The 24,835-nt window shown below is 46.6% G+C and overlaps 4 protein-coding genes, 1 long non-coding RNA gene and 1 other non-coding gene across 8 annotated transcripts in view; 4 read left to right on the forward strand and 2 right to left on the reverse strand.

The window, feature by feature from the left end:
- Positions 1 to 1,391: 1,391 nt before the first annotated feature.
- Positions 1,392 to 9,286, forward strand: ldlra (low density lipoprotein receptor a). 2 transcript variants are annotated; one of them, XM_058050004.2, is made up of 18 exons: positions 1,393 to 2,293; positions 3,102 to 3,227; positions 3,315 to 3,437; positions 4,441 to 4,821; positions 4,897 to 5,019; positions 5,085 to 5,207; positions 5,301 to 5,420; positions 5,504 to 5,629; positions 5,745 to 5,916; positions 6,032 to 6,259; positions 6,332 to 6,450; positions 6,541 to 6,680; positions 6,783 to 6,924; positions 7,028 to 7,171; positions 7,263 to 7,469; positions 7,623 to 7,703; positions 7,796 to 7,959; positions 8,178 to 9,286. In XM_058050004.2, the coding sequence occupies exons 1-18, from the start codon at positions 2,239 to 2,241 to the stop codon at positions 8,232 to 8,234; spliced, it is 2,631 nt and encodes an 876-aa protein (XP_057905987.2). In that variant the 5' UTR covers positions 1,393 to 2,238; the 3' UTR covers positions 8,235 to 9,286. The 2 variants fall into 2 exon arrangements, with proteins under 2 accessions (XP_078653491.1, XP_057905987.2); XM_078797365.1 differs by having other exon boundaries at positions 1,392 to 2,293; positions 4,441 to 5,019.
- On the reverse strand, positions 5,063 to 15,397 carry LOC131103663 (uncharacterized). Its single transcript, XR_013630030.1, has 3 exons — positions 15,304 to 15,397; positions 5,296 to 5,395; positions 5,063 to 5,194 (listed from the first exon to the last, which is right to left on the reverse strand). It is a non-coding gene; the product is annotated as an uncharacterized LOC131103663 (long non-coding RNA).
- Positions 11,405 to 18,159, forward strand: kri1 (KRI1 homolog). Its single transcript, XM_058050016.2, has 18 exons — positions 11,405 to 11,603; positions 11,716 to 11,792; positions 11,888 to 11,990; positions 12,777 to 12,876; positions 13,135 to 13,204; positions 13,271 to 13,320; positions 13,543 to 13,645; positions 13,712 to 13,789; positions 14,723 to 14,826; positions 14,903 to 15,131; positions 15,212 to 15,382; positions 15,814 to 15,889; positions 15,970 to 16,067; positions 16,148 to 16,307; positions 16,391 to 16,521; positions 17,200 to 17,264; positions 17,324 to 17,419; positions 17,479 to 18,159. The coding sequence occupies exons 1-18, from the start codon at positions 11,528 to 11,530 to the stop codon at positions 17,933 to 17,935; spliced, it is 2,244 nt and encodes a 747-aa protein (XP_057905999.2). The 5' UTR covers positions 11,405 to 11,527; the 3' UTR covers positions 17,936 to 18,159.
- On the forward strand, positions 17,048 to 17,144 carry LOC131103869 (Z30 small nucleolar RNA). The gene has a single exon (XR_009119705.1). It is a non-coding gene; the product is annotated as a Z30 small nucleolar RNA (small nucleolar RNA).
- A 117-nt stretch (positions 18,160 to 18,276) lies between the features above and the next one.
- Positions 18,277 to 22,563, forward strand: spc24 (SPC24 component of NDC80 kinetochore complex). The gene is made up of 6 exons (XM_058050110.2): positions 18,277 to 18,401; positions 19,090 to 19,262; positions 19,524 to 19,668; positions 19,758 to 19,862; positions 20,167 to 20,243; positions 20,304 to 22,563. The coding sequence occupies exons 2-6, from the start codon at positions 19,100 to 19,102 to the stop codon at positions 20,408 to 20,410; spliced, it is 597 nt and encodes a 198-aa protein (XP_057906093.2). The 5' UTR covers positions 18,277 to 18,401; positions 19,090 to 19,099; the 3' UTR covers positions 20,411 to 22,563.
- Positions 21,418 to 24,835, reverse strand: part of s1pr5a (sphingosine-1-phosphate receptor 5a) — a 29,565-nt gene continuing 26,147 nt past the window's right edge. For both annotated transcript variants that reach the window (XM_058050074.2, XM_058050073.2), the window contains one exon: positions 21,418 to 24,674. In XM_058050074.2, the coding sequence (XP_057906057.2) occupies positions 23,294 to 24,460 (1,167 nt within the window). In that variant the 5' untranslated portion in view covers positions 24,461 to 24,674 and the 3' untranslated portion in view covers positions 21,418 to 23,293. The remainder of the gene's footprint in view (positions 24,675 to 24,835) is intronic.

Below are 24,835 nucleotides of genomic sequence, written 5' to 3' on the forward strand. Positions count from 1 at the left end.
TATATATATATATCACTTATTTCTGGTTTCCTCAGGTGGTGGACATCTGCTCATTTTCACCAACTGTTACGTTGAACTAGTCTTACTATTCTAAAGCTGACACGTAGGTAGCTGATCCACCTGATGCCAGGTTAATACCTGGCCAGTGTTGCCAACAACATGTAGACCTGTCATTGGGGACACGGAGTCTGAACCTGGCGGCTCCTGGTTGGCTCCTGGTTGGCTCCCACCATTCCTCCTTGGCTTTTTCTGGCTTCAAGTGGTTAAGTCGCTATCCAAGCTGCCCCCAAACTACTGGGTCATACTACAAGTTATGTCCCTAGAACCATACCTGAGCCTTGTGTGCAAGTCTTGGGCCACCACGAGATGTTCTGTTGGTGCCAACAATAGACCGAAAAGACCAAGCGGACGAGCACCAGAACCCTGCAGCACTTTCCCTTTGCATTGGCTTATTCCCTGTCGGCCACGGTAGGACAAAAGTGCCACAAGAGTTGAATTCAAGTTAGTTTTTTTGCTTTTGCTTATTTTGCACCCCGCCTGTAGTCAGCTGGGATAGGCTCCAGCATGCTTTGGCGTCTGATGAGGATAGTGGCATAGAAGATGGATGGACTTTATTTTTCTCAAACTATTAAGGGAACACTACGCTATGCTTCTGTCTGTCGTCCTAACCCATCTATGGCGTGAAGATTTGCATGCGTTAATTAGGCTAAAATGCTTTGAATCGGTGAATCTTATCCAAACTTGGGCCGCAAAAAGGTTGGAGTTTTGCATCAGTGGGCCGCAAGGGCCGTGGGACTGAGTAGCAGGTCATCATCTAAAAACACGGGAGGTAGGCTAGCCGCTGTGCTAATGTATGCTACCCACGTGACGCTCAGCTACAGTGCAGCTTCCGACCAGACGGTGGCGGTAATGAACAAGCTCAGGGGAGATCACAAGAAGACATTCAACTATCTGACGCTATCTAACGCTTTCCAAGTCAAATCTGAATATTGGTCTTTTTTATTCATAAGCCTGACTTAAGCCTTGCTTGTTAAACTGTGAGTGGATTTGGTTTATTAGTGAAAAGCAATAAATGAGTTGTGAATTAGTTCGTGAAAAGCAATAAATGAAATCTATACAGTGTTAATATTCAATGGGCCCCGGGCCACTCTGCACTGTAAAAATGTCAATCACTACATCAAAGTTGATTAAGTCCATTTTGGAAATATGGACCATAAATACCTACAAAATAATATATTTTTAGTCTTGCATGTTTCTGTGGTTTGTCCCACTTTGTTTGACAGTCCTTGAAAGCAGCATGTCGCCTTCCCTCGCTGCACAGACCGACTGAGGAGGTTCATTTGGTCCAGCATTTCTATATTCTTCATCAAGAAGAAGACGCCGTATTTTCTGCACCTCATTCGGTGTTCGGTCCCAAAGCTGACATCGTGTGGCCGTGCTGAGCCCGGAGGTTTGATGACGTTTTGACGTTCGATGGCCAGTGGCAATGTTGTTATTCGACTGAGATTTGACTTGAAGGCTGCCGTTGTGAGGCTTTATCTGTCGGGATGCACTTATCGCTTCCCCTGCGATGCAAAGCGATGCAGAGCTCTTGCTAAACCATCTTATAGCGGGAGTTGCAGACTTTGGACCTTTCATCAAACTTTGCCCCTGAAACGGAACATTCAAAGTATGTCGGTCCCGGAATGTGAGCGGCTGCTCAAAATGCTTTTAGTCGGTTCCAGCATGAGCGTCTTGAAGGAGAGTCGTGGCCGTAAACCAGGACAATGACGCATTCCTGACCTGTGAAACGTTAGAAAGGCGGAAGGAATTGGGGGAACATCCAGCCTTCTGTGGTGGCCCCCACTGAGGGCGCCACTGCATTCCTGGTATCAGACATAACACCTTCATTAGTGCAGGTAGCACATCCTGTCCGTGTCTTCACTTCCGGCAGAGGCCCCCATGTGCACCCATTGCCCGAGGGGTGAAAGGTCAAGCTCCAGAGGAAAAAGGCCAATGTCTCCACGTGCCACGTGCACACGTGAGCCTTCTAACAGAACTCCGCCCCTGACTTGTCAGTCTGTTGTGGCTCACAATCACACCACTCCTAAGCCCGCCTTCACCCCCCATCCCTCCCCGACCACGGGGCCCCCTGGACCTCTTTGGTCCCACCCACCCGGTGGACCACATTGAAATGGGTGGGGAGTTGTTGCCAAACAGCTTTGGTCTGTCGTGGAGCAGACTGCTGCATCCGAGGCCATGGGATCCCTTCACACGCTGGCGGCGCTTCTAATCTGCTCCTTGGTTCCCACACGTAAGTTCCTGTTCTTCATTCTGTCCGTTACGAAGCGCGCACCTCCATGCACCTCCATACACCTCTATGCACCTCCATGCACCTCCATGCACCTCCAATATCTAGTTGGCTTCAAACGCCGGCATGCAAGATGATTGGGCCGTTTGCAGGGTCTGCTCGGCGTCCAAGAATGGAGGTCAAACCTTTCTTCCCGGGATGGAAACATTCCCCGCCTGGCCCCTTTTCTGGATTTATGACTCTCAACTCATGAAGCAGCAATGTCTTTGCGCCCCCCCAACGGCTCATTCCACCTCACAGCCGAGCCTGCAGCCAATCCACTCTGGAGGAATTCTTCAAGACGGTTTCAATGAAACGAGTCCGGCATGATGCAACATCCAAACGGCTCTGCCCCCCCACCCCCCACTCCTTTTTTACCTTCCACTTGTGCACATGAATGGAATTCTTCCGGTGGACCCCCCCAATGCAAACACTGCCCCAGTTTTGGTCCCACGTTGTCAGACCTGTTCCCAGTACCTGGTTGTGGGAAACGGTGGGTGGTAAAACGTGTTCCGACTGGTCGTGCAGTGGATCAGCCCGACTTCTTCCTGTTGCCAATAAGTTGGTACAACCTGATGAAACCTGGGAAGGAGATCTACAGCAAGTCCTCCATTATCTTCGTCGACTGTTCCAGATTCCCCCTTGATAAGTGAATTTGCACCAGTAGGATTTCTTTGATATTATATAAGTTAGATACCCCTGATACCCCAGCACACGGCGTCTTTAAGGGCAGGCGAAGGCAATCCTTCATTTAGATTTCTACCATCCACAGATGCGATGACAACATGCGGAAGCGAGCAGTTCCCGTGCGAGAATGGGCGATGCATCACGGCGCGGTGGGTGTGTGACGGCACCGATGACTGTGGCGACGGCACAGACGAACTTCTTGCTACTTGCTGTAAGTATGCCAACGGGACGACGTCCTGAATTACAATTTCAATGGCAGGACCTTAAATACTTTTTTGCACGTGTGCAACTCTTCCAGTGGCCAAAACATGTCGGCCAACAGAATTCGGTTGCAGCGACCGCCTTCACCAGTGCATACCAAGCACGTGGCGCTGTGACGGCAAGGCCGACTGTGCCAATGGAGCTGATGAAGAGAGCTGTGGTGAGGAACCTGAACACACCACATGAATACGATGGAGGAGAGTGGATGGTTACGGCGGCAATTGAAAAGAGAAATACATGAATATTATATGACATCAGCGAGTTAAGAAACAGAGCTGAGGTCATTCATTTTTTGTTTGTCTGTTTTGGTCCACTTTGCCCTACATTGTAACATTGAACAATAAGTTCCATCCATTCCTCATCATTATTCTATATCAAATGTCTTTTTTGCTCATATTTGTGGGTGTCTGGAATGGGTTAAATGGATTTTTGTTAAATTACAACTGCAACAATTGCCCAAGTAGGTTGTGGTTTTTCTCCAACCTTTTTCATTACAAAAAGGAGGCATTTGATCATTTTGAAATTGTGCGATATTTCTATGCATTTATTTTCTATTTATATACAGGAGATGCATCCATTCACCTGTTTGGGTTGAGTCTTACGAAGCTATGTCCTATGCATTTATTTTCTATTTATATACAGGAGATGCATCCATTCACCTGTTTGGGTTGAGTCTTACGAAGCTATGTCCTATGCATTTATTTTCTATTTATATACAGGAGATGCATCCATTCACCTGTTTGGGTTGAGTCTTACGAAGCTATGTCCTATGCATTTATTTTCTATTTATATACAGGAGATGCATCCATTCACCTGTTTGGGTTGAGTCTTACGAAGCTATGTCCTGTGCATTTATTTTCTATTTATATACAGGAGATGCATCCATTCACCTGTTTGGGTTGAGTCTTACGAAGCTATGTCCTATGGATTTATTTTCTATTTATATACAGGAGATGCATCCATTCACCTGTTTGGGTTGAGTCTTACGAAGCTATGTCCTATGGATTTATTTTCTATTTATATACAGGAGATGCATCCATTCACCTGTTTGGGTTGAGTCTTACGAAGCTATGTCCTATGCATTTATTTTCTATTTATATACAGGAAATGCATCCATTCACCTGTTTGGGTTGAGTCTTACGAAGCTATGTGGTGTGTCTTAGGACCCAAGCAGTGCACAGACTCGGAGTTCCGCTGCACAAACAACCAGTGTGTGTCTTCGTCGTTTGTGTGCGACGATGAAGAAGACTGCGATGACGGCAGCGACGAGGCCTCCTGCCCGCCGGCTACGTGTAGCGCTACTTCTTTTCAGTGCAACAACAGCGTGTGCCTTCCACGCCTATGGGCTTGCGACGGAGATGCCGACTGCCCGGACGGCTCGGACGAGTGGCCCCAGAACTGCGGCACGGCCGCGCCTACCTCTGCTCCAACTCGCCGCTGCTCTGTCCTGGAATTCCGCTGCGGTAGCGGGGAATGCATTCACGGAAACTGGAGGTGCGACGGAGGAGCCGATTGTCTGGATGGATCGGATGAAGCCGGCTGCGGTATGCGTGATGCTGCCTTTAAATCCTCTTTCAACGACTTCCCATTCCGAACGTCCATCTTCTGCACTCCTCTAGTGCATCCCACCTGCCGCCCTGATGAGTTTCAATGCGATGACGGCGCTTGCATTCATGGAAGCCACCAATGCGATCATCATTACCACTGCAGGGACATGAGTGACGAAATAGGCTGCGTCAACGGTATGAAGATACGCATACGCATGCCAACGTGGCATTTACTGATCTTGGTGAATTTGTGCGTTCAGCCACCCAATGCGTGGGTCCAACCTGGTTTAAGTGTAACAGCGGTGAATGCGTCAGCATGGACAAGGTGTGCAACGGCCAGCGCGACTGCAGGGATTGGTCAGATGAGCCTCTGAGGGAATGCGGTGAGTATTCGTCACCGCCAGGATAATTAGCACTGAGTGTCCGCATGGCTTCCCTCCCTCAGGGAAAATAACCATGTTGTTTTTTCACCGCAGCGTTCAACGAGTGCTTGTTGGACAACGGAGGCTGCTCTCACGTCTGCAATGATCTTAAGATCGGGTTCGAGTGTCTGTGTCCTTCGGGATATCATCTGGTCAACAAAAATCAATGCGAAGGTAACAATAAACCCCACAGTCCACGACTTTGACTTTTGATAGGCTAGCGCCCAAACGTCACGTGGTCACGCCCTTTCCATCAGATATCGATGAGTGCGCCCGCCCGGACACGTGCAGCCAGATCTGCATTAACCAAGTAGGAAGCTACAAATGCGAATGTGAGGACGGTTACCAGGTAGACCCTTCAACCAAAGCCTGCAAGGTGATAGGTAAAAAACTAGTCCTTCCTATTCCTGCTAGCGCATCGATTGTTCATAATTCATATCCTTCTGAAGGCCATTCATAAAAAGCTTGACATATTTCAGTCCCTCTCTAATCTTCCAGGTACAATCGCCTACCTTTTCTTCACCAACCGACATGAAGTGAGAAAAATGACCTTGGACAAGAGTGAGTACGCTCGTGTTATCCCGCGTCTGAAGAACGTTGTGGCTCTGGACATGAACATGGCCACCAAAGACATCTACTGGTCAGATATCTCCCAAAAGAAGATCTACAGGTAAGGGGATTTTGCTGGAACTTGCAGGACCTGGCAGGGGTCTCGGGCTTTGGGGTTAAGCTCACCCTTGTCCCTACATTCCGGTCTCAGTGGCGGCCTCGTTGTTTGATTCCAGAGCTCAAATGGATTCAGCCGAGGACTCGAGCCGCCACACCATAGTGGTCGGCGAAGACCTCGACGCTCCTGAGGGTATCGCCTTCGACTGGATCCACGGCAACCTCTACTGGACCGATAGCGTTCGCTGCACCGTGTCCGTGGTGACGGCTGATGGGAGCCGGCGTAAGACTTTGTTCCACCAAGGTTTATCTAAACCTCGAGCTATCGTGGTGGACCCCTATAGAAAGTAAGCCGCCTTCCGACGCCGCCTTGGCTCGTTCTTGTGCCAGTGATTTGATCACAATCATTTTCCCGCCAGCTTTGCTTACTGGACTGACTGGGGGAATCCCGCTAAGATCGAAAAGGGGGGTCTGAACGGAGGGGACCGCACCGCTTTGGTCACTGACGACATTGTGTGGCCCAATGGAATCACCCTCGGTAAAGTCCACCCCTCCAGTCATTCTGGTTTTCTTGCTCTTTATTGTAAGCATGACTGACAGGACCTGTCCCCCCCGTTAAACACCCCAGACCTGCTCAACCAGCGGCTGTACTGGGTGGACTCCAAGCTGCACACCCTCTCCAGTATTGATGTGCACGGTGGGGGGCGGCGCACCCTCATCATTGACGAACACAAGTTGAGCCATCCGCTGGGACTCGCTGTGTTTGAGGTACTCCAGCACTCCTTCTGTATGACAAAAGCCCATATGCGGTCGGTGCTCTTCCATATTTACAGACAATATCTTCCAGATTTTTCTCTTGTGCACTTCAAGGAACGGGTTTTTTGGACGGACGTCAGTAACAATGCCATCCTGAGCGCTAATAGGCTGACCGGTGCGGACATCGCTCCCGTGGCCGAGCACCTGTCATCACCAGAAGACATCATTCTTTACCACAGCGTCAAACAGCCGGCTGGTACGTCAATTAGCTTCTTCTAATGCAGCTTAGAATTAGGCTGTGCATATTCATAATAATCAATAATATCAAGAACATCAATAATAGCCCTTTGCCTTTGCAGGTAGAAACTGGTGTCAGTTGTCCAACGGTGGCTGTGAATTCTTGTGCCTGGCTGCCCCACAAGTGGGCAGACACCCACCAAAGTACACCTGCGTCTGTCCGGATGACATGGTGCTCGCCAGTGATATGAGGGCATGCATGCAGGGTATGCCCATTCTACACAACAACTTTTGTCATACTTTTTGCTCTGTACGCTGTCATTGACTCGATACCTTTTGTTGGCCTCCGTCCGCCAGCTCCAACCACCAACCAAGCAGTCGTCACCACAAACACACCCAAGGCCCAGATCAGCACCTCCGCTGCTCCCATTGCTAGCAGCAGACCCGTGGGCAAGCCTGTGCCGAGCACTAAAAGGCCTCAAGTTAGAACCACTAAACCTGAACCCCAGCCGGTGCAGCCCAAAGCCCCAAGGACAACCACGGAAACCCCCGTCACTTCTCAAGGTAAAGAATCCAAAATTTCCAAAAAAATGTCCAAAAACGCCCAAAAGGCATTCACTGACAAAATCTGTAAACATCTGTAGAACATGACTGTACATTACGTTGTACATGACGTTGTACATTACACTGTAGCGGACATAGAGTTTCTGTCCTCAGACATTGGCCATGGCGTTCATGCAGTGATACCCCAAGCAGCCTCCAGCACCCCAACTGCTTTGTACATCGTCCTACCTCTGGGTGAGTACCTTTGGGACCTTTGGTACGAGATAGGAAGATCGGGTATTCGTCCATTCGGCCTTACGGCACTGCGGTTATCTCTGTGTATGTAGCCATCGTGTGCATGTTGGCTTTCGGTGGCGTGCTGCTATGGAAGAGCTACAAGCTGAAGAACACCAACACCATCCACTTTGACAACCCTGTGTATCAAAAGACCACAGAGGACCAGGTCCACATTTGGAGGAGTCACGGCCATGACGGATATTCCTACCCAAAGGTAAGGAGGACTTCCAAGACTTTTATTTTTACACGAGACTAAAGATGGTGTCGCTCTCTGCTTTTTTACAAGACTTCTTCACTTCACTTCTTCTGCATTATGTTCATCTGTATGGGGATACATTTGCATGGCACCCAACCAAATCCATCCATTTTGGGGACCCATTGTGGCTCATTTATCCCGATTTTGCCTGACATACTTTTTATTTGTCTTGTCAGAAGCAAGTTGTGAGCCTGGATGAAGAGGCAGACAATCCCACTTTCAGCCAAAACTGAGCAAGGAGTCAAAGACCAAGCGAAATGGAAGTTGGCACAAAGAACGGATTCAAGGTTTTACCGCTCTATCCTCACTCACGACAAAAGCACTACGACGTCCTGCTTCAATTCATTTCCCTTGTTTTTCCACCCTTGAAAACTCGCCACCTCAAACGTCCGTTAGCAACGTTGGCCGTTAATATTATTCCAACATGACTGCTAAAGAGAAGACTTCCTTCCTTCTCATCATTTGGACTTTTGATGTCATACTATGGACTTTCTATGTCAGCATAATGGAAACAGGCTTACATCGCATACGGGCCTTTATAGGACCACAAAGTCCAAATCCAATGGTTCCCCAGTAGAAATGGGGGCGGGCACCCCTCCAGACGTTTGTCTTGAATACAATTACCGGTTTAAAGCTAGCCTCCAATATTTGCCCCCTTCACATTTAACTCTTGAAATGTAACAATAGCCCCCAATTTCTCATTTTCTCACAAAGCAAGCCGAGTCTCCTTTTGCTGGGGTGTACAGCGTGCAGCCTGAGGGCCGTTTGTGGCACATTAGAAACAAAATAAAAATTGGTCATTTACGTCCACGGGCCCCTTCAAAGGGGCCTTTGAAGCAACTGTGAATACTGGATGTACAGTAGTCGTATATTTCCAGCCTCCCATAGGAGGAGAGCCTGCCTTAGCGCAGCATTCCTGGCAGGAGAGAAACATGTGCCTCATCCCAACTCTTTGGGAGCTCCTGTTTTTTTATTTTTTTTACAACGTAATTCAACTCTGGTGCCTCTTGTTTTGTCCTCAAATGTTCATGTTGGTGCTATTGAACAGAAGAGGATGCCAAATGGACTTGATCCGGGTGAAGAGATCCGGGTGTGATGTCCATTGTTCTTTAGGTCTTTCTGGAAGAAAAATGCCAGTGAAGATGGACGTACGGAGGCTTTCTTTGGTTTGGTGCAGGTCATGCGTCTGTAAATAGGATGTTGATGAATGTAAATATCTGATACCTGTGCTGTAGGCTTTGTTGTTGTTCAACCTGGGCTGTACATAAATAAATGCTTGTATTTATTATTGATCCAATCTGGATTCATACAACTGCTATTTGTCTTCTTTTCTATTCTTGATATGCACCATGTCACCGCACGTTCACAGCCCTTTTTCCAGAGGGAGGCATACGGTATCTCAGTCAGCCCAAATCATTTTCGTCTGCTCAGCCATCATTTCACATCGCCATTCACTGGCGGTGAGAAGCTAAAAAAAAACGCTGTACTGTATTTAAAAGGCATCAGACTGCACGTTTTGCTAGTAGACAAAACAGTTTTATATGTGGCCACATGCTTTGTGTTCTGTCATGTGGATGGGCCTGAATCCTGCTGAAGCTCCAGTATGGGCGAGATGGTTTCCAGATACTGTACAGTACTGTATGTACAGCAGCCTATAGCATGGTTTAACAGCTGTGGTATGCAGACAAGGCTGGAAACGTGAAGTGTGTTTTGCCCTCCCTCTTTTGGGGGAGGGCTATCAGTGGTTCTTTGGAAAAAAAAGAATAGACTTTTCCGAGAATGTCCAGATGTCACGCTGCAAGAAAAACCCAACAGCTTCTTGAAAATACTCCCACGCTGACACCGGGAGATCACGTTGATCTAAAATAACATACTGGACATGCAACTGTGCATGGAGGCTTCTGGCGTTTTAAGTAATAAAATATTAGCATCAGTGGAAGGTAAACAAGGTAGAAACCAAAATCTTCATATGCATTCCTGCAGAAAATCTGAAGACCAGGAGCCAACTGTAAGCATAACCTCTGGGAAAAGTGGGGGCCTGCCCTACTTGCCAATTTTCCCCTGGTTTTAAGATTTGAGTCAGTATTTTATCATTTCTATTTTTATTAGAATGAATTGTTATTATTAATATATATATTTTTTTTAATTATAAGAGGGTGTTTATTTTGCCAGATTACCATCATTGTGCTCTGCTTCATTCCAGCCTGGTTCTCTCTTGTATTGATGGATCAATATTGATCTAAAAGTAAAAGGTCAAGTGCATTTTCAGGTTGCTGGCTCCGAACCACAACGACGACAATGGCCATGGTGACGGACGGGAAGGGCAACATGGAGCGCCATGGCTCATCCGCGGTCACGTGCAAAGTTGAAGGCCGAGCAAGAAGCTGATAACGAGTAAGGCAAAGGGCACATGATGCATGGAAACTATAGAACAACAAGACTTCAGCTTCCCCCAACCTCAGGCCTGCTGCGGGCTTTCCGACGTGGACCCTGCTCACCTTGACTCAACTCACCAAAGTCCCAAAGAGACACATTCTCAGTGGTGGAACTTTGTTTTTATTGGCAGCCCAGGCCCAAATTCACTCTTTTTCAACCAAAGGTTGCATCTGATCCTTTCACGTGATTAATCATTAATTGGACCTCACTTATGCTGTAAAGTAGGCTTTCACTGTGACTGCAATACACGGTTACTATGTTACTTAGCAGTAGTAGTATTCGTGCAAGTGTGATGTCAAAGGACAATATGAAATCTAAAATCATATTTATCACGCCACATACAAATCTAAATCAAATTAAATAAAGGACCAGAGAAGGCCAAAGTACTTGTCAAAAACATCAAGGAACTGGACAAATACTGAAGATTACAGCATTTGGACCCTGAGGAGTATATCCAATCAACACGCACACAAAGAACCATGCAGTCTGATGGAATAAAGTCCTCAATGGACAACAACACGCAATAACAACACTACAATACTGCAACACTACTACACTACTACTACACGAACACTACAATAATGCCATACTAATACACTAACACTACAATAATACCATTGATTGGGCCCCTAACCGCCAATAGAGGGAGCGTAGCGTTATGGGTATGGTACTTTGTGGTTCTCTATGGTTAGCACATTTTTCCAGTCAAAGAAAAGAAAGAAAGACCTGATGTCGGGTTAGTCTGTGCTATGAATAGAATGACGATCAACAATCAGTACTATTAGTATTAGTATTAGTATTAGTATTAGTATTAGTATTAGTATGGCATGATACCGGTATCAGTGTATTAGCATGGCATGATACCGGTATCAGTACCCAGCCCTCCATTTAGTCATGTATTAGCAGTATAGCACTCCTGACTGTTCGATACATTTATCAAGCGGATGCTTGCGCCCCCTACAGTCCAATGTTAAAGTGTGCACCGGAAACCACGTGGGGATCTCCACGCGACCAACACGCCGTGTTTGTCGTTAGGATGGTATTTCCATGAGCATTTCGGTTGTAAACACATTTCAAACCACGCCGAACTATGTCGGGATTAAAGATCAACTCCCAGTTTGCCGAGAAATATGACAAATACCGACAGAGGGAAGAACTGCAAAGGCGTAAGTGTGGCAATCTATGGTATTGTATGCTAACGTGGAAGGACGCTAACAGGAAGTGGTTTTCCACGACGCCATGCAGTTTATTTAGTGATATTTGTGTCGTGTTGTGCAGTAAAGGATCGATATGGAGACCGAGGAGATGACGATGACTCCGAATCATCCGAGTCCAGTTCGGATGACAGTGAAGTGGTAAGCATCGTTTCCCACGCTTTAGCCTGTCCACGACTGATCCACAACCGGAAACCTAAGCGTCATACCGTACTTTGTCGTCTTACACCCTTCAGGAATTGGATCCTGCAGTTGAAATGGACTTTTACAGGACATTGTCACTTCTAAAGAAGAAAGATCCGAAGATATATCAGAAAGATGCACAGTTCTACTCGGGAGGTGAGGCCGATTATTGATCGATACGGTGGCCGACAGGGCAACAATCAAACAAACTAAACAAACTATTTAAAATCACCAATGCAACGGGAAAAACTACAATCGCATAAAAAAACAAAACAAATGCAAAATGCTGCAAATACCGAATCCACACACAAACGCCATAACAACTTGACAGAAATGCTGCAAGTTCTTGAAGCAGCCGTTATTCTTGTCACTAAACAGAAGTACAAGCCAAACGGACGATTGCTCTCATCGTCCGTCCATCCGTCTGTCCAACATACCATGCAGTGAGACAGGTGACAGGACATGATGATTGGGCGAACGGAGGGAAAAAATCAACTCCTGCAAACTAGACTCCTAAATGGAGGAGCACAGTGTGGGAGTGTGGGACTGTGGGCCAACTCCATCATACGAATCTGCCACACACCAGGAAGGTGGCCAGTCCAATCGGCAACAGACCTGTTGTCATGGTTCCGAATAGGTAGACGTCTTCCATGTCCTCCACGGAAAGAATCGCCAGGCACATGACCTTCCACGTTCCGTCAGGGCAGGCAGGTTCCCCCCAACCTGAGCTTAGGGTTAGGCTTGGGACCTGGCGGATAGCCCCCCAGGTCTGGCGCCTGTGGCTAACCTGTGTTTTGTTGTCTGGGGGCTTTGTAGCATTTGTTTAGCATTTATTGGCTGTGTTTAGTTTAATTGTATTTTTGGGAGTGTTTGGACGTCGCTGCGCACTTGGCCCTCTTGGACACCATACAACATGTTTTCCCTTACGTTTCCTTTTGTCAGGTGCGTCTAGCAAAGATTTAAAGCCATCAACATCCAAGTCAAGAGAGAAGCCCATGTACCTGAAGGACTATGAGCGTAAAGTCATACTGGAGAAGGAAGGGTGAGTGTCCCGCAACCATGACCAGGAAAAGCAGAATAGAAAACGGATGGATTCATGGATATTTGGACATTTTAACTACACTTCCTGGCTAAAAAAAAAGGTCACTGGAGCATTGCTTACAGCACACAATCACGTGGCATTTTTTCAGCGTTTTTGGACACGGATTGTATCATGATTTGGAGCTATTTGTGCTACATGGAGTTCATTGTTGTTGCTTAAAGTTGGCAACAAGCAATATATTTTTGTTGTATTCCTTAGAAAATATGACGATGAAGAGAACAGTGAAGAGGATGAGGAGGATGGGGAGGAGGCCGCCAAAAGACATGAGGTGGGTTGTCACCAGGAAGTGGTGAATTTGTACATGTTTGTTCATCCGCTTTGTTTTGTTTTCTAGAGGGCATGGTCCCCCAGCTATATTCAGGAGCAGAAGCAGCTGAAAGAAAGGTAGCTTGGGACCATCTTATTCCATGACCATCTGTAAACTGGATACTTTCCCAATAGCTTCAGGCAAGCATATTGGCAGCAGGGCTTGAAATAAATACCACATGTCCAGCTGACATTTCGCCCTTTTGAACAGGCCAACCACACGTGACCTCAGCTAAAACGGGCATGTACTGGATATGCATTGTGTGCGCAAGTGTCAATCGTGAAGACATTTTCTTTCAGTTTCCGTAAGTTTGTCCATGACAGCGACGATGGCGATGAAGGTAGTGAGGATGAAGGAGGCTCCCAGCTGCTGACCAGGAGAATGAAAACACAAGAAGAGCAGGTGAGAAAGGCGAATGTGAATGTTAACAGAAGCCACATTAACACTCCTGCATCCATGCGTTGACAGGAAGAGGAAGAGGCAGACTATGTGGACTGGCTGAAAGGCCAGGCTGTGCTGGATGGACCTGAGGAGGTGAAGGACATGGTGGGTGATGCTGGCCAGTACCGCCACGTGCATTATGCCATATTAAAGCCAAGTCAGGTGGTGTTGTAAAGCAACCGTTCACGGGCCTTAGATTTGAGCAGTTCCCACAGGACTGCAATCTATAGGTGGCATTGATGGGCATTCAGAGTTTGGGCCAGAGTGGAGATTAAAATAAAGTGTTGCTTTTTGGTTTGTGCCATTAGAAATGTGTGAACATTAACGTTGTTTTAAACCTAATTTAACAAGAAAACATGAAGTTGTTCAAATTAGGGATGTTAGTTTTATCGCATGTGCGTGGGCCTTAGAACACCCACAATTAAAATAATCCGTGGAAGTTTGTGCTGATTTCAAAGTTGCCCTATGGCAGCTTGAACATCGCTCCCCACTCTTATGCATCCATTTTCTGTGCCGCTTGTCCTCACTCGGGTCATAGGTAGACGAGAAGCGGGGTACACCCTGGACTAGTATTGGGGTCGATACTAGGCGCCAGTAGTGGAGCAGGGCAGCACCGGTTGTGTCCGACATGAGTGTTTCTCCTTGGAGGTGTCCAAGTGCCCCCATATCCTGGTTCTCATGACCTCCATAGCACCACCGGGGGCGGCCCTCCAAGCAGCCCTGTGTTTGACACCCGTGCCTTTGATTGTATTTGCATTTATTAGGGATGTCGATATCAGCATTAAAATGCAATAATGGTTTATCGTATCAGATTTTTTTCCTGATCATGGAAACTGATAAATGCTGTATACAACACTTATGTGTTCATTCCACCACGGGAGATATGTCATCAACACACATCGGTATCGCTATGGGCTGATATTGATATCAGCATATTGGTTTTCTGCAAAATGGGACATCCCTAGCTTTTATGTATATATTGGATTAGTAGATTTCTATTTCTAGTGCATGTAGTCATTTTTATGAACTGCTTTCCAGAAATATCTACGGGACTATTGGAATGACCCACAACTGGATGAGAAGGAGTGTTTCCTCCGAGACTACATCCTAAACAAACGCTTCAAAGATGACAACGATGAGAGGTACAACGTCGCTATCCGATTTGTCGTCTCAGCGCACAAAACGTGCACAGTCATACATTTGACTTGGTGTGTTGAGGATCCCAACATATGAGGAGGTGGTCCTGGACGATGTGGACGATTCTGAAGAGGAGGGCGAGGTGTTTTTGGAGCGACAGGAGGACTTTGAGCGAAGCTACAACTTCCGTTTTGAGGAACCCGATGCTCAGCAGATTAAAACCTTCCCTCGCAACATCGCCACCTCAGTGCGCTCCAAAGACGATCGCAGAAAACACAAAAGGGAGGAAGTGAAAGAAAGGAAGGAAAGGGTAGGTAAAAAGCAGTAGGTGCTGTAGGCTTCCCCCATGAGAAAGTGGTTGTCCACAAGTTTCTTTCTTGTCTCTCAAAGGAGAAACAACAGAAGCGAGAGCAGCTGAAGCAACTGAAGAACTTGAAGCGAAACGAGATCATGGAGAAACTACAGAAGCTGAGGGAGCTTACCGGAAATGATGAGCTGGCTTTTAGTCAGGCCGACCTGGAAGGAGACTTTGATCCACAACATCACGACCAGCTCATGCAGGTAGCTGCACAATCATCCACAGCGGCTCATCAAGAAGATCGCTACGGGCTCTCATGTTGGAGTGTCCAATTCCACCAGAGAAGGTTGCTCATAGCATGCCAGCTACTGTAAGGTGTTTAACGACATGAGAGGAACCAAATATGCTGTATAGTCATACCCATTGTGCTGCTGCTACATTTGGCGTAGTAAAGCACGGCAGTCATTAGCCAGCGTTGTCGTCATCTTGATCTCGTATTTGAAAAAGTGTCCTAAAGAGCCATGCACATGACCTAATGGGGGTGTGGCTTTGCAGCTGTGTTGCGTTTGCCTAATTGGCCGTTAGGTTGTGTCATCCTATTTGAAGGCCTTGAGTCTAATCTGGCCATGGCATCTTTTAGATGCTGTATTGCTAGCTTGAACTCTGAACTCCTCAACACTTTCTGTATGTACAGAAGGTTTTTGGGGATGGCTACTACGGAGAGCAAGAAGATGAAAAGCCCCAGTTTGAGGATGATGGTGAACTTGAGGGTAAAGTTTGTTCATTTTGGATGAGTTGGTATTGCCACTTGTGACTAAGATTGTGTTGTTGGTGTTTGTCGATGAAACAGAGCATTGGAACTGGGACATGTGGATGGGAGAAGAGCCGTGTGATGAAGATGAGGGTAATGATGTCACAGAGCCCCATTGTGAAGACCAAGATTTTATCGTAAGTCAAGACGTAGAAGCCCAATTTCCCATCAACTGTCGGCCCAACGCTCATGAGGGTCCTCCCCATTTGTGACATAGATGGATGCAGACTATGATGCAAGCCAGCACAGTGCCTCCAAGAAAACCAAAAAGGAGAGGAAGAAAATGAAGAAGGCAGACATGCTGCAAATGGGCAAGAAGAAAAAGAAGTCCCACTTTGCAGAAGTGGTCACCAAAAATAAGCCGCTGTTTGATCCCAGTAAGCGTCTGCAGACATCTGAACCCTGACACAAGACTTGCCTTCTGGTCCGCATTGACTTTCTGCTTTCTTTGTGTTGTCAGAGGAGAAGAGTTTTGAGCAGTACCTTGATGAATACTATAAGCTGGACTACGAGGACATTATCGACGACCTCCCGTGCAGGTTTCGTTACAGGCCGGTCCTTGCAAACGACTTCGGTCTGACCACGGATGAGGTAATGGCGCTAAATAGCGGTCACACTCCAACATGAGCTACGGTAGCAGACAAACACGGCTTCAACAGTTTCTGCATATTCAATCCCTCGTAGGGGCTGTCCACACGGGAATGTTTTCAGGTGTAAACGGCAAAGTATGGTTCCCGCCTTTCATCCACACAGCATCATCAACAGCATTCTTGGTGTCTTAGGGTTAGGAGAATGCCAGCTTGTCGTCATGTAAACAAGCATAGCGCTACTTGTAGAAAACGATCACCTCAACGTGAGCGCTGCCAGCATATCAGAATATTTCCACTGGCACGACTCACCCCAGGTGACACTCGACTGATTAGATTTTTTTTATTCTCGGAAATGACTTGCAGAAATAATTCCACTGTCAAGAGTAGCCAAGCGGAGGGCACATTCTTTCTTTAGTCGTGGTGCTACGTGGTTGTCTGTCACCCACCACAGGCGGGTGGGTGTGACTATTTACTAATGTGACACAGTGGACACCGAGCGCCTTTCTGCTTGGTGAACATCAATGGTGCTGCAGTGATGAGCCTTGGAGATGACCTGGTATTGTCTCCTTCAGGGGAGAGCTCTGACCAGGGAATGATCTTAACTTTAATCTTCTCTCTGAGCAGACCACGCAATGTCTAGCTGAAGGACACTTGATGACCGGTTTCTTAAATTGTACAGATCTTGGGTGCTGATGAGAAGGAGCTGAATCGATGGTGCTCGCTAAAGAAGACCTGCATGTTCAGGTACTGCCTGTTTCTGTCACTTATGCTTTGTGACATTACCATGGATTGTCTTTCTCCAGATCTGACAAAGAAGAACTGTGCGATTTGAAGAACTACAAAATAAAATCCCAGGATGCCAAGAAGAAGAAAGAAATCCTGACTTCTATTTATGCTGAGTGAGTAATAAGCTGCACTTTCTAGCCGCATATATGCTTGATGTATCTTCCATCTTCAGAGAGGATAAAGGGCTGGCAGAGGCCAAAGCCAAGATGGGAAAGAAGCGACGAGATCGTGTGAAGAACGCAGAACAGCACCAAACAGAAGCAGACGACCGTGACACAGCCGCTACAGAGTTTGGGGCTGGTGTTGAGGAACCGGATGAGGTTCTCATGAAAAAGAGAAAACTCCAAGAGGAGCTGCAGCCAGTTCCTCCAGAAGTAGATACAGATGAAGCTGTTGGGGTTTCACTCAAGGCTGATGGGCCCACACGGACCAAGAAGAAGCATGGGCATTTCGGTGGGCGCCGCGCATCGGGAACAGCGGGGGTGAAAATTGGCGGCCGGGAGTTCAGCAAACAGAGGCTGAAGGCATATGGTTTGAATCCCAAGAGACTGTTCTTCCGACAGCTCGGAAGGCAAAAACGGAAAGAGCAGCAGAAGAAAGAGAAGCAGGGGGGGAAAAAATCTGGCTAATACGAGCCACAACTTAACATAACTACGTTTTTAATGGTCCCACATTCATCATTTAGTTTCCACTGTGGGCAACTGCCAAATATGTACCACACATCAAGGCACGTATGTGAATGTATGAATGTATACAAAAATCCCCTTTTTTCCACTTTTTTCTTGCCAAGATGCCATTTGTTAATTTAATTATTCCGAGATGACTCCTCGTAAATAAATTTGAATATTTAACCTTTTGGTTTTTGCCTGGCGTCCTTTGCACTTAGTTGAACATGTGTTCCCTCCTCCTGTACAACAGGGGGCGCTAGCGATACATTCGGCTGTCCAACTTCCCACCAGTCGAACATGTGTTCCCTCCTCCTGTACATCAGAGGGCGCCAGCGACATCTTGGGCTGTCCAACTTCCGCCAGGCAGCAAGAAGAAGACCAAGAAGGTCGCGGGCTCCGATTTTGAACCAAGAAAAACAGCCGCGCGGTATGTGAACATTTTCTACAGATTAGATTTCCGTAGTTGCACCTTCAACCCGCTACATTGAGTGACTGTGTTCCGTGTCGATTGAATTGTAGTTTACGTCTGGCTGTTAACCGCCAACGTCGTCCATAGTTTGTTTTATCGCTAACCACGGTGTTTGTTGGCGTTATGTGTATTTGCTCACCAGCTTAATGTATTCGCTTTGATTATTTTTGATGTTCAACTTCATGGTTGGGTTGGGTTGGGTGGTGCTGCACAATTTGGTATCGATCAAATACCAAGTAAACACGCTAAAGTATTGCCGATACTCGTACCCATACTTTCTACTTGACATTTTCAAGATCCTTGATTTAGTCATTTTCCATTTAAATTGTCCATAAGAATCCAAAACTGTATAGTCCAACAAACATCACACTGATGTTTGAGCAATTTAGCAATATATAACATTATTGTGACAAAATAGGGCAATGTAAGTCATAGTCAAAGTAATAGTCATTCCGTTTGACGTCTATAGTGCAAAATAAAAAGCAAAAACTATTATTGGCTGTCATCCATATTCCCCAAAGCCCTCCTTTTTGTAATTTTATGTGAACAGTTCTGATGCATTTACCAATTCATGAGCACGAATGTCCTCCAGCGGCTGTTATCATTTCAAATACTAACATACTATATTTTCTGTTCTTGCTGCCAGTGTAACTAAAATGTCCGGCGGGGATAAATTTCAAGATTTTGAGGAGACCCTGGAAGCACTTGTGGCCGTCAGTAGCAGTCAAGCTGACAAACTGGAACAAGTAAAGCGCGATCTTCAGGCCTTTTTGGACCAGCATGTGGAGATCAAGAAGGTCATGATGCAGATTTTAAAAGGCATGGATTCACGCATCTATGGTGGCTTTTTGCATTTGCAAGCTGTGTGTCTGCCTTGTCTTGCTGGTTGCCATCAGGGACGTCCACAGAATTGGACAAATAGCGGGGCTATCATCTCCCCAACACAGCTTCAGTGATTACTGAATGATTTGTCAATCGTGTGGGACATCTCACCGTTTCAGTGGAAGACATTTTGCTAAATGCTCAGCAAACATTCCGTGATGGCAGAAAAAACTAAACTTCTTTATTTTTCACTGGCAGATGTGGCTCAAGAGGAGGAGAATGTTGGCCAGAGACTCCTTGACATGGAGGAGGAGAAGAAGCTAAGAGAGAAAGAGCTGGATGGTCTGGAGGAGCAGCTGAGGCGGTGCACGGCCAAGAGCCAGACCATGGACTCAGAACTGCAGTATCCTTTTGTTTTTGTAACGCCCGGTGTGAACAGCATTTGACGCCGGAATAGTTTGGAAATGTTATCGTCCTTAACCGCCACATCAGGTTTCTGCAAGGTGAGTTGCAAAGGCTGAGGCGCTCAGAAGAAGAGATCAACGCTCTTAGGAATGAGGTGGACGAAGACACCACTGAGGTCATCCCATCTGCAATGTAAGCCGCATTTTATCTGTGGAACTATGAGGGACGGGGCGAGCCCATGTAATATCTGCGGGTTCCGATACCAGAGTAAATCAGCAAATGGAGCCCATAGCTGTCTCCTGTGGGCCTCACAAGGCCATACCTGAGACTTGGTTTACCAGACGAGATTTTCACTTGACTTTTAAGAAAAGTACCATGGAAGAATGGAACACATTGCTGTGTGCTAATTTAATTTCATCCAACAGCATTCTAAAAGCTCCAGAAATGAGCAGGATTGGTCCTCTTTAATGTTTATTTTTGTATTTTTGCTCCACAGTTATGTTGCTAAGCTGTTCCACTTAATAACGAAGATCAAGTGGGAATATGACACAGAGCCACACATCCTCAAAGGAGGTAATGTCCGATGTTTTCATTGAGCTGTGTGCTCGTGTAACCCCAATTCTCTGCTTGCAGTGCATTATGGGCCAGACCTGGCCACTCCCATCCACTTTGACACCTCTGTGGTATCCCGTAGTGACGTAAGCGATAAGTTGTGGAACTTTGTGAGCACTGAATGGTAAAAGGTGTCACGTGTTGTTTCCTGTCCACGAATGTTCGCCCACATACAACAGGCAAAAAATTGTTTCGTCCTTTTTTTAGTCGACATCTTGTCACGTCCTTCAGGGACATTGACTCATCACGGCTCGTTTCGTTGTTGTCAAGTCAGGTTTATTCTTGTGACTTAATACCTGTCAATACACGATTCAAACCTTCTACTTGAATGAATGAATCCAATTCATTTTTTGCTGTTATTTAGCTTGGAATGGAATTCCTAAATCATAAACTTTTTTTCTTTTGGATTATTTGCTTATTTGAAGTAGTATGTCTTCTACTTAAGATATGCAAATAGGTATCAAACGTGCTAAGTGCCTGGAAAAAAATAACTGAAGTCAAAAAAAGTGATTTTAATTTTGCTCATCCACTGTCATTCTCAATCCTGTTAAAACTCATTGTGGATTACAATGCAGGTCATCTGATATTAAAAAAAGAACCCTACTCATTGGTTTTAAGCAAGTGGCTTAAAACCATTGCATTGATTGCATTTGAAAAGAGAGTAATGATGTTTGGCCAGAAGGTGGCGCCATACTAAAGGGAAACATTTCACGAGTGTGGCAACTCTAATCCCAACTGATTTATTTCTGTAAAGACACATTTGTCCCTATTACTGCTGATGCAAAATGCCATTTTTACTTTGCTTTGACTCGTCCTGGAATTTTAAACCAATTTATGATCATACAGTATTTTAAAAGTTGTGCTTTCATTTAACTCGGACTTCAGTTCCAACTACAGATGCACACGGAACTTGTACTAATACGGGCTTAAAATGAAGAAAAAACATCTTCAAGCTTTCCCATAATGCATTTTATCTGAGCAAAGCAGCACAGAAAATGAATGAATGGATGGCATTGCAATGCAGCCTCTGTTCACCAGAGGGCAGTACGGGAACATTTTAAAAGTTTTTCTTTCCTTTTCTCCCATTGGCCCATGTTTGCATATTTCTTTATATTTCTATATGTTTTTAGTGTTTTCGGTGGCGGCTGGAGCCGACCCTTGACTCCTGACCAATTGGCCAGGACGAGCGACAAACAAAATACAGTGGATACGTAGTATGTCAATCACAGTTTATTTAAATTCACTTCATTGATGAAAATATTCTCTGTAGAGTACAAATAATAGTCTTTATTCAGTGCACATGTAACAATGACATCATTTATGATTTTTGGATCGCACCAGAGCATACATATTTACACACCAAACACTACAAATCCCCAAATAGACCTTTTAAATAAAGCGGCCATTTTGCTTTTTTCTCTTGCTACAATGAAATGCATGTTGACAGTGCGGCCTGCAGATTGCTGCCGTGTCAGACAACCTCTTGCCCCTTTCTCAGAAAAGCTACATAAAAACACGAGGACCGACAGTTGTCACGCTACACGATACTGTCGGCCTCTTGGAATCCGTAAAACAAACCGCTGTCGGCAGCGTAGTCCCATTCAGCCGGGCATCAGCCATCGGCGTACGGTAAACAGAATCAAGAGAACCACATGACGTCTTCAGTGCGTCTCCAGGCAGCCAAGTTGCAGATGTGGGTTGGGGCGTGGGGGGGCTCTACCCTGCATTGCTCCTGGCCAAAACTCAGATGGCAGAAATTACAAGGTTTTTGGCCGCAGAGTCTGGGCGTGGATGTTTGGAACAACATATGATTATCCGCTACACGGCGAGGAGATAGGGATAAATCTCGTACTCTTGGCTTGGATGGACAGCATGATTGGCTGGAATTTATGTTGAAACGGGTGATCACCCCTGGCCTCGTGGAGGCTCAACAAGCTCTTGTTAAGGTTTGTAAAGAACCATAATAACCAGCTCGTAGATATGCTGCAGCGCTGCGTCACAGCTTGGTGCCAAACAAGCATATTATTAGTTTGAACTGCGGTCTTTGCTATTTTCTTCCCCTAATATTTCAACTTTCTTTTTAAAGATCCGTAATCAGGAAAAAATGGAAGGAAACAAACAAAATCTTTGTAAATTTTCTTTTCATAATATTCTGACTATATTCCCATTTGGCTTTATTGCCATAATATTGTAAGTTTTCCAGAAATGCCCAAGTTCTTTTTCTTTTGTTTACATTGCAACTTTAAAAAATACTTTGATATTTCAACGCTATGCTATTAAAAATGACATTTGTGACTTTCTTCTCCTTCCAATTACTACAGATGTTTCCATTTTTGTGTTTTTTTTTCCTTTTGGTGAATGATATTTGTAGACTCTGCCGTGCAGGCACTCCCACTCTAGTGGCTCGTTAAAGAAAGAAGCGACTCGTGACACGACCAGGCCGCTCTGACATGAAGCCCCTCCCCATCTCAAAGCACTCGGGTGGCTCCGTCTTGTTTGGGGCATTTGGAAAGAACGAAGAGGCAGCAGCTACGGAAGGAAGTGTAAACGGATGTTCTGACTGACTGGTTGCTAATGCGGCTTGGCCAGTTGAGCAAATCAGGCAGCGGCTGTGGTGTAGCAAAACGATGAGGCTTCCATTGTTTGCGTGAGGGCGCCATCTTCGTTCAGTGGCAGACCGCCGTGTGCTGTGCGGCCACACGCCAGCCGATATGACAGCACGTCATACCGCATGCTTCCACAACGCACCCCGTGTCGCCATACGGGGTTTAGCGTTCCAAAGCATCCTGTTCCATGAGGTGGTGACAACCTGCTTGAAACCAGACTGTGATGATGCTGCAAATAGACTTGGACCAACCTGTCCCACGTTCAAAGATGAGTACCAGAAAGTCTGGATCCTTCTGCTTACTCCTGTCATTCACGTTTGCCCCACTCAACCCGCGTGGTTGCTTTTGATGGCTACATCAGTGGTGGTCTTTCTCCTATGCTTCTGCTCTTGTTCGAGGTCGGCATCAAGTCTTGGACATCTTGGGGAGAATGGCTTTGATGGTGGAAGGTGTAAAATTTCCAGAAGACACTGTAGTCTCCAGTCCCTCCAGTCTGTGAGAGGCGGCGTCAGTCTTACTGGTGCTGCACTCCAGGAAGGGCATCCCGATCTTCTTGACTTGTCCATCTCTGGTTAAAAGACAGCTGCTGCAGAGCAGCCTGAGGATGGCTCTCCGCATGTCCTTGCTGGTCAGGGTGTAGATGATGGGATTAAGGAGGGAGTTGAACATGGCGATGCCCAGGAAGTAGTCAGCCTTGAAGAGCACGTCACAGCTCTTGGTCGGGCAGAAGAAGTCGAGCAACAGGAGGATGAAAAGCGGCAACCAGCATGCGATGAAGACCCCCAGCACGATGGTGACGGTCTTCAGCAGGGCCATGTACTTTTGCGACTTCCGGTACAGACCTTTCCTCTGTGGACCCGATCCGAGGCGTTGGGTGTTGGACTTGACGATGCGGAAGATGCGGACATACAGCACCACGATGGACATCAGGATGGCGCTGAAGATGGTGACGCAGAAGAGGATGTAGCTCTTGGCGTAGAGCGGCAGCACAGTGGAGCACCGGTCCAGACTACCCATACAGTTCCAACCCAGAACCGGCAGGACCCCCAGGAGCACGGACAGCACCCAGCTGGCTCCGATCAGAGCAAACATTCGGCCTTGCTTGTCGCCCTGGTAGGGCTTCATCCTCACCATGGTAACGTGGCGCTCAATGGCGATGGCCAGGAGACTGATAACGGATGCCGCCAGCATGATGAACACGCCCCCTTCCCTGAGGAACCACAACACGGGGGTCATGTTTAATGTGTTGGCGCCGGACGTCATCAGGTTTACCATGTAGGTGAAGCCTGCCAGCAGGTCGGAGAGCGTCAGGTTGCCCAACAAGTAGTACATGGGCAGATGGAACTTCTTGTTCTTCCAGATGGCCACCAGCACCACGCTGTTTTCCACAACGATCAGCAGGCAAACCAGGAGGAAGACGATGGCCTCCGGCTTGAGTCCTTCCTTGTACTTGTTCTCTTTCAGCTTGCCCGTGAAGTTGTAATGCTCAATGATGGCCGCGTTGCTCTGGTACTCCCCAAACATCCAAAGCAATGTTCTTGCTGAGGGGGACGTGCTGATGGCAGACGGCATGTTGGAGGTAAGAACTGGTTTTCATTGACGGTATGTTCAGAAAATGAGATCCTCAGATGTGGGTCACGCGGTCCTCGGCTGGTGCATTCCTTCCTCTCTGGAGGCTTGGAGATGTTTTTCAAGTCCAACTGTGGCATGCAAGTGGTCCTGTGGTTTTTCTCCAAGTCACATTCTCTATGCTTCGGCTGGACGCTAGGGGGCGACGCCAAGCAGCCTGCACCGGTCCGGAGGAGAGGAGCACAAAGTTAGAACCGTAATGGGACCGTCGCACCGAGACAAATATCATTCATCGTGGTAACCACAGCAAAGTTGACCAAACTGTGCAGGAAAGCTAAGCCTCGTTTAAAAGCTCATTTCATAGTCGCTTTGTATGTT

The sequence above is a fragment of the Doryrhamphus excisus genome, linkage group LG16, assembly GCF_037039965.1.
Source record: "Doryrhamphus excisus strain RoL-2023G ecotype Guam linkage group LG16, RoL_Dexc_Guam_v1.1, whole genome shotgun sequence".
NCBI lineage: Eukaryota > Metazoa > Chordata > Actinopteri > Syngnathiformes > Syngnathidae > Doryrhamphus > Doryrhamphus excisus.

Excerpts from the sequence above, each read along its gene's own strand:
- kri1 (XM_058050016.2), top strand. The coding sequence starts at position 11,528 with ATGTCGGGATTAAAGATCAACTCCCAGTTTGCCGAGAAATATGACAAA. Across the intron at positions 13,646-13,711 it reads TGAAAACACAAGAAGAGCAG|GAAGAGGAAGAGGCAGACTA; the intron begins GTGAGAAAGGCG and ends ATGCGTTGACAG. Across the intron at positions 17,265-17,323 it reads AAGAAGACCTGCATGTTCAG|ATCTGACAAAGAAGAACTGT; the intron begins GTACTGCCTGTT and ends GTCTTTCTCCAG.
- ldlra (XM_078797365.1), top strand. The coding sequence starts at position 2,239 with ATGGGATCCCTTCACACGCTGGCGGCGCTTCTAATCTGCTCCTTGGTT. Across the intron at positions 5,421-5,503 it reads CAACAAAAATCAATGCGAAG|ATATCGATGAGTGCGCCCGC; the intron begins GTAACAATAAAC and ends CCTTTCCATCAG. Across the intron at positions 6,681-6,782 it reads TGGGACTCGCTGTGTTTGAG|GAACGGGTTTTTTGGACGGA; the intron begins GTACTCCAGCAC and ends GTGCACTTCAAG.
- spc24 (XM_058050110.2), top strand. The coding sequence starts at position 19,100 with ATGTCCGGCGGGGATAAATTTCAAGATTTTGAGGAGACCCTGGAAGCA. Across the intron at positions 19,863-20,166 it reads GAGGTCATCCCATCTGCAAT|TTATGTTGCTAAGCTGTTCC; the intron begins GTAAGCCGCATT and ends TTTGCTCCACAG. Across the intron at positions 20,244-20,303 it reads GCCACACATCCTCAAAGGAG|TGCATTATGGGCCAGACCTG; the intron begins GTAATGTCCGAT and ends CTCTGCTTGCAG.